This window comes from Stegastes partitus, unplaced genomic scaffold (assembly GCF_000690725.1).
Source record: "Stegastes partitus isolate 25-593 unplaced genomic scaffold, Stegastes_partitus-1.0.2 Scaffold143, whole genome shotgun sequence".
Classification (NCBI taxonomy): domain Eukaryota; kingdom Metazoa; phylum Chordata; class Actinopteri; family Pomacentridae; genus Stegastes; species Stegastes partitus.
In genome coordinates this window covers 135191-142334 of record NW_007577874.1, presented here as the reverse complement: position 1 = coordinate 142334, position 7144 = coordinate 135191, and the positions used below count along the sequence as shown (strand labels likewise).

General features: G+C 41.0%; 2 protein-coding genes across 2 annotated transcripts in view; both read left to right on the top strand.

Annotated features, from left to right (window-relative positions):
- LOC103355339 (phospholipase D1-like) overlaps nt 1-7144 on the top strand; it is a 53648-nt gene that overhangs the window by 12752 nt on the left and 33752 nt on the right. Inside the window, exon 3 of the mRNA XM_008279088.1 lies at nt 532-695. Coding sequence (XP_008277310.1) covers nt 532-695 — 164 coding nt within the window. The remainder of the gene's footprint in view (nt 1-531; nt 696-7144) is intronic.
- LOC103355309 (phospholipase D1-like) lies at nt 1110-2607 on the top strand. Its single transcript, XM_008279051.1, has 3 exons — nt 1110-1208; nt 1288-1470; nt 2126-2607. The coding sequence occupies exons 1-3, from the start codon at nt 1122-1124 to the stop codon at nt 2351-2353; spliced, it is 498 nt and encodes a 165-aa protein (XP_008277273.1). The 5' UTR covers nt 1110-1121; the 3' UTR covers nt 2354-2607.

Sequence of the window (7144 nt, the reverse complement as noted above, 5' to 3'; positions counted from 1 at the left end):
TTTTTTTTGTCCATATTTCAGCTCGTATTCCAGATTCTGAATCAATGACATGATGAGAAGTAACGAGGAAAATCTCAGGCTTACGTCTTGATGAGCTCCTGAAATAGATTCAAGATAAACTTTATTTGTCACACACACATTTACACTCAGTACAGCGTGCAGGGAAATGAGGTGTTTTGTAGCAGCATCCAGTTACAACGAAAAGAAAAACAGAGAAATAAGAAAAAATAAAGTAAAAATAAGTGTTCATGAAATACACATACTTCATGTACATATACATACACATAAATAAATCAGATGAATAAAGCAGATATCCCTTCAAACAGCTGCACATTTTCATATTTTTTATAAAGTGCTGAATCTGATTTATTCTAGGAAGCGTTTCTTATCTCACGTTAGAATTCCACAAATGTCTTTATAAACATCTGAATTTTATGCGATGACAATCAGAGATGTTGGAGCAGAACCGGGTTGTAGAAACGTTCTGATGTGATCTGATGCCGTCTGTGTGACTCTGTGCTTTCCCTCCAGAGGAGCGTTTGCCTTTCACTGCGATCTACCACACGGTGGGCTTCAAGGAGAGCCAGGCCAGAGTCTTCCTGTCGTCTCCCATCACCGCCAAGATCCTGGAGGTGGAGCGCTTCACCTCGGCTCAGGACCGCTTCAACGTCACCACGCAGAGGAGCGTCAACAAGGTGGGCGAAGGCGTTCCAGGTCGACCACGCAGACCTGGTGACACGAGAACGTTTCAGGTTTATTCCGTCTCAGATCTCCAGGTCAACAAGTTCTGCACCTGCCTGAACTTTAAGACTTTAAATCAGGAGAAAACCACCCGATCAGGTGGATCCATTCATTCACCCGTTTGAAGTCTGAACATCTGTTAAAGGACGAGAAGGTTTAATGTTTCTATCAGTGTTCAGCTTCTTCCAAAACCCTTTTTGAACTTTGAAACCTTAGTAAATAAATAAAACCACCGTCGACCTTCTGCTAGACCTGATTCAAATGATCAGGATCATTATCAGGCTTCTGCAGAGCTTGATGATGAGCTGATCATNACGTACCCGCTTAGCTGCGTTGTTTTGTCGTTGTCTCCACAGCAACAAGGAGTGCGTATCTTCGTAATGCTGTACAAGGAGGTGGAGTTAGCTCTGGGCATCAACTCTGGATACAGCAAGAGGACGCTGCTGCACCTTCACCCCAACATCAAGGTGAGCATCGGTCTGGGAAGATGTTTCTGAACGTTTTCTTTGCGTCTCCTCTGAATTCTTGTGTTGTTCCGTTCCTCAGGTGATGCGTCACCCGGATCACGTCTCCTCCGCCGTGTACCTGTGGGCTCATCACGAGAAGATCATCGTCATCGACCAATCGGTGGCCTTCGTGGGCGGGATCGACCTGGCGTACGGACGCTGGGACGACCGCGAGCACCGGCTGACGGACGTTGGGAGCGTGACGCTTTCTCACCTGGAGCAGGTCTCACAGACGTCTGATGGATGTTGTTGATATTTTATTTTTCAAAAATATTCACCCCCCAGTATGTTTCCCCCTTTATTGCTTTTCAACATTGAATCATGGTCGTGACCAAGGATTATGAAGGAACGTCCCTGTTCAAGTGCAGACACAAAGTCTCTATTGGATTGAATCTTGGTGGTCTCCTTCACTAGTCTCCTTCTTGTGACTCCTTCAGAGGAGTCATAGGAGTCTTGGTGGCCTCCTTCACTAGTCTCCTTCTTGTGACTCCTTCAGAGGAGTCATAGGAGTCTTGGTTGCCTCCTTCACTAGTCTCCTTCTTGGTTGGTCGGTCAGTTTTTGAGGCTGACCTGCTCTATGCAGATTTACATGTGCACCGTATTCCTTCCATTTCCTACTGATGGATTTGACTCCAAGATATGTATTCATTGACTTGAGGGTTTTCTTCATCCCTGACTTGTAGGGTTCTTCAGTCTTCATAGTGTAGTTCTATCCAGGAGAACCACGTTCCAGATACAACAGTCTTTATATTACAATCACTGAGACACATTCACTGACGTCAGATGATCTTTATTTCCAGCTGTATGACTGTTTTTTTATCTGCATTCTACATCATTTCTACAGAAGTCAGTATATTAACACTGAACTCCAACTACAGGCTGCCGCTGCGTCTTCCAATATGGCCGCCCCCGCCAACGGCAGCGGCGCCGCCTCCCAGAGCAACGGGAAGGGCATCTTCACGGTGACGGACTCGGTGGACCAGCCCAAGCTGAAGGGTCAGGGGAGGATGAAGAGGACCAGGTTCAGCATCAGGAGACACCTGCAGAAACACGGGCTGGCCCACGCCGACAGCGACAGCGACCTGGAGGAGGAGGACAGTGAGTAACTCGCTTCGTTAAGGAGAGACAGCGGAAGCTCCTCTGGTTGTTTATTTAAGGAGGAGGGTCGCTAATAATCAGCACTACTGATAAAGTAAAGTCATCGTTCCACCTTTCCTGACTGAATGAACGACTCCGGTCTCAGCCCCAGAGATGTTCTATACGTCATGTTTTACTCTGACAGAACGTCTATTATTTAAACCCAAACTGTGACACCAGACGGCTGCTGGATGCACACTAAACACACACTAAACACACTTTAAACACACTTTAAACACACTTTAAACACACAATCAGCTCATCAGCAAACATCAACCGAACCCACAAACGAGAAGGGAAAGAAATAAACAGTAAAGAAATGTATTTGTTTTAAACATAAATTAAAGAAGAAGCAAAAGAAAATTGTATTTAAAATTATTAAATTGTATTTTTTTATTCCTTTTTTAAAATTTATTTAAATTATTTATTTATCCTACTTATAATTAACGTGATTAATTTGTGATTTATTTATTCTCCTTATTGTTTATTAAATTATTTATTTAGTTGTTTTTGCTGTTTTTTTAAAGAATTTAATTAATTATTTAATTTATTCTCTCTCTCTTTAGTATTTAGTAAATTTTTTTATTCTCTTCATTTTTTATTTTGAAAATAATAATAAGCTATTCTCTTTCAAAATTACTAAATTTATTTATTCTATTCAGTCTTTATTAAATTTATGTAGTTAGTTAGGTATTACCTTTATTCTTCATTATATGTATTTATTAGTTTTTGTTTTTTATATAAATAATGTATTTTCTAGTCTGTTGAATCCTTTTATTTATTGTCCTTCTGGTTTTATGGGTTTGTCGAAGTCGTCAGTCTTCATTTAGTGTCATTATTATTAAAGGACACATTTAGAGTTTGTGTGACTCTAGATTCTGTAACTAATTAAAACGACTTAATCTGGTTTTATTACATCAGAGTGTGACGTAAAAAAAACTCCTGATGTTGGTTCGAAGCTTAAGAACCTGAACATGTGGAAAACTTTCTGTTTTTTCTGTTGGTTGCATTAAAGTGAAAAATATAAAATCTGAAACGACTAAAAAACAAACGATGCAGCAGCTTTGGTACCAGACCAGGACTCTCAGCCTCTCCTGTCGCTCTTCGCCGTCGCTGCTCTTTGTGGCGTTCAGGTTGGTCGAGCAGCGTCAGCAGCCACCAGACGCTGATCCCCGGCAGGCTGCTGGAGCTGAAGGCGGCGCCGCTCGGCCAGCAGAACCCGGCCGGTGAGTCGGGAAGCAGCCAGGACGCTCGCTTCCTGTTTCCCAGAGTGCTTTGCTGTGGTTTGACCTCTAACCTCTGTGCGGCCTTTGGTTCTGTGCCAAAGGCTGATTTTTTTAATTTATTTTTTTACCCTCTAAAGAAAGAATCAGTTTTTTTGGTTCTGTTGATTCCAACTTACCACAACGAGCCCCAGTGAGTGAACAGATCAGCTCCTGAGTAGAAGCTGTTTTAAATGAGGTCACATTCAGCAGCACAAACACGTCCTGAAGTCGTTTCTCATCAACACGAGCTGGAATTTGTACCCAATCACCGTAATTATGAACATTTATGAGCTTTTAAGTTTGGAAATTAGTTAAATTGAGTAAATTAATTAGAGGAGGGGATTCAAAATCCTTAATTTAATGAATTTATCTCAACTTGAACTTGTGTTTACATCAACTTTTGCAGAAATATGAGTGTAAATCACACAAAATATGACGTTGATGCAACGTTACAGCAACACAACCCTCAAAATAATGTTCACAACTTAAAGATTTTTATCTCAATCAGCAAATTAGACGTTTGTTCTTGTATTTTGAACGACGTGATGAGAACCAGAGTGTAACTGGTTTTGTAGCAAAAAGATTTTTCCTGATAATCGGACTGAACTTTTTTGATTTATCGATTTGTTTGAACTAAAATCCATCGATGTCCAGTTTAGTTTCACATAAGATGGTAAAAGCAGCTGGAATCGGCTCATTCTGAATCAAATTTGATTAATTTAAACGTCTTTTTGAAGCACAAAGCCTCAATATTCAAACACGGCACATCGTTTTAAGATCCCATCCCGACAGCAGCAGCAGATCTCACAGTCAGACAGGGATTCCTCGTCTGTAGCGGCACAAACTCGTTGACTCTTCACAGCTTTTAGTCGTTTTTAATAAAATAGGAGTAAAAGTTAAAGTTTAAATCAAGCAGAAATAGTCCCATATCTGCTGTCAACAGTAGGAATTAGCAGGTTTTCTTTCTTCTGTTTGTTGTTTGAACAGCTTTAAGCTTTAAGTTGCTTTTGTTCCACTTTGTAATCGAATTTAATCCAAATTAGTCGCAGGAGGAACAGACAGAGTGGCTGATTAAGAAGTGAAGCTGCAGAGAAAATGAAAACCAACTGGTGCACACAGCTAGAAGAAGTTTTTTCTGATTATTATTATAATTTGAAGCCTCTGATCAGCTGCTCTGACTTTAAGCATCTCTCTGCCTGAAACAGACGCTGCAGGTTTTCTATCGGCGGCTGTTTGCTTCACTCGTCTCCGTTTGTTCTGCTGATGAGACACGAAGCAAACAGATTCAGAACCGTTAAAAACAGCCTTGTTGTTGGTGCTTTCTCTTCTCTTTTGCCTTTTTTCTGGATGATTAAACCGCTCGAGTGTCACGTTTTAATCGGTTTCAGCGGGTAAGTGAACTGATCGTGTGCTTCTGTTCTCCCTCCAGCTTCATTTATTAAAGGTGAAGCGTTTTCCAAACACCGCCGTGTCTCTGGCGGCTTTATAAACACCTCAGACTGTGGTGGAGACGACCGGAGCTTCTGTCCTGCTCGTTTACGTCCAGTTAAAGCAGCGTTCTGAGCTTTAAGCAGTTTTTTTTTTACCTGTATCAGTAGAAACATGGATAAAGACCCGTGAACTAACATCTAGTTGAACAACCTTTGAGCCAATCACTGCCATCAGGTGTTTCTGTAACTCAGTCAGACTGATGCACCTGTTGACAGGTATTCTGACCCACTGCTCATCAGCAAAGGCCTCTCATTTGTTTTGTTTATTTTTTTAAATTATTCTTTTCAACCACAATCCAAAAGCAACCTCTTATTTCACTACATTATAATTTAGCAAATTTTTATTTATTATTACTTTTTCCAGTTTCTAGTTGTTTGAGGGCCTGCTGTGAGTTTTGTCTTTTCTTTAATGGATGAATTAATCTGAGTGGCTCCTCTGGATGAACTGCATCCACACAGAAACTAGAAAACCTTCAAACACATGAGGAACGTCTTGGTTTCAGGAGCCAGACCTCTAAATCCTTTTAACGGTGAACATGTTGCGTTCCAGGAAGCGGCTCGGTGCGAAGCCTGCACACCGGCGTCGGGGAGCTGCTGGGAAACACCCGGTTCTGGCACGGGAAGGACTACTGCAACTTTGTGCACAAGGACTGGATCCAGCTGGACAAACCCTTCGACGGTGAGGACGCCGGCCGCCGAGCGCCTCCTCTCTCCCGCTCCTCCTCTTCTGTCCTCCTCACCTTCTGCCGTTTCTGCCGTTTTTCAGACTTCATCGACCGGCACACGACTCCCAGGATGCCGTGGCACGACATCGCCTCGGTGGTCCACGGGAAGGCGGCTCGAGACGTGGCGAGGCACTTCATCCAGCGCTGGAACTTCACCAAGGTGCTGCTGCTGAGAGGTTTAGTTCCAGCAGAAGCTTGAGATGATTCAATATGAACACATTTAACTGGCTGAAGATTTGTGACAGATGAGAGTTTGGATGTTTTAGATTTAAAAACAGGCGTCTTGTTGTTATTTCTGCTGTAATTGAAGCTGTAATTGTTTAAAAAATGGAAATATCAAGCAAATTAACATAAATCATTACTTATTTATATACATATAAATGTAGGTTTTTAATTGTCTTTATTTTATGTCATTTATTTTTTTCTTCTTACATTTTTTTTTTGTATAATTTATCCAACTTTCATGAATTAATTTAGTCCCTGTTAGAGTTGCACGTTTTCTATTTATGTTAATTTGCTCAAAGCTAAACTCACAGTAAATGATCTTATTGTGAAATTTTATTTTATTTTTAATTAGATATTGTTTCTGTCCAGCTCTGCTCTCCATCATATCATTTTTCTCCAAATTAAATACACGCAAATATTTCTAAATACGTACATTTGAAGAGAAACAATCTGTTGCATGACTTGTTTTTTCAGGAATATTATAAAAATCAGAAAAGTGAAGGATTTACTGTTGAGTTTGTTGCCTGAAGACTTTTTATTTCTTTATTGTTTTACATTTTTTAAAGTTTGATTCGCAGCAGAAATAACAAACCGACGCTTGTTTGATTATAGAAGATGATTTCTGTGATGATTTTGTTTCTAAAGTGAACAAAAGACAAAACAAACTGCATTCAGTCATGAGGGTCTCTAAAGTTTAAACTCTCATCCACTGTTCTTCTGTTCTTCCACCAGCTGGTGAAGCCAAAGTACCGCTCGCTGTCGTACCCGTACCTGCTGCCCAAATCTCACACCACGGCCGGAGAGCAGCGGTACCAGGTCCCCAACTGCATCCAGACCAAAGTCCAGGTCGGTACCGGCCCGGTTCTGGGTTTAGGTTTAAACTTCTGGATTCCGAGCAGCTTCTGGGTGTTTCCTGTTTAGAAAAGTTGGATTTCTTTGATTATTCTGATGATTATTTATTTTACAAAATTGAGAAAACAAAGAAGCAACAACATTTTCCCCACAGGTTCTATTTACACTGGATTAAAAACTACACTACAGATGTTCCACCATCA

What these genes read in the sequence shown, in the direction of transcription:
- LOC103355309 (XM_008279051.1), top strand. Translation starts at nt 1,122, where the DNA reads ATGCTGTACAAGGAGGTGGAGTTAGCTCTGGGCATCAACTCTGGATAC. An exon ending in ACCTTCACCCCAACATCAAG is followed by an intron (nt 1,209 to 1,287) that starts GTGAGCATCGGT and finishes TCCGTTCCTCAG; the next exon opens with GTGATGCGTCACCCGGATCA. An exon ending in CGCTTTCTCACCTGGAGCAG is followed by an intron (nt 1,471 to 2,125) that starts GTCTCACAGACG and finishes CTCCAACTACAG; the next exon opens with GCTGCCGCTGCGTCTTCCAA.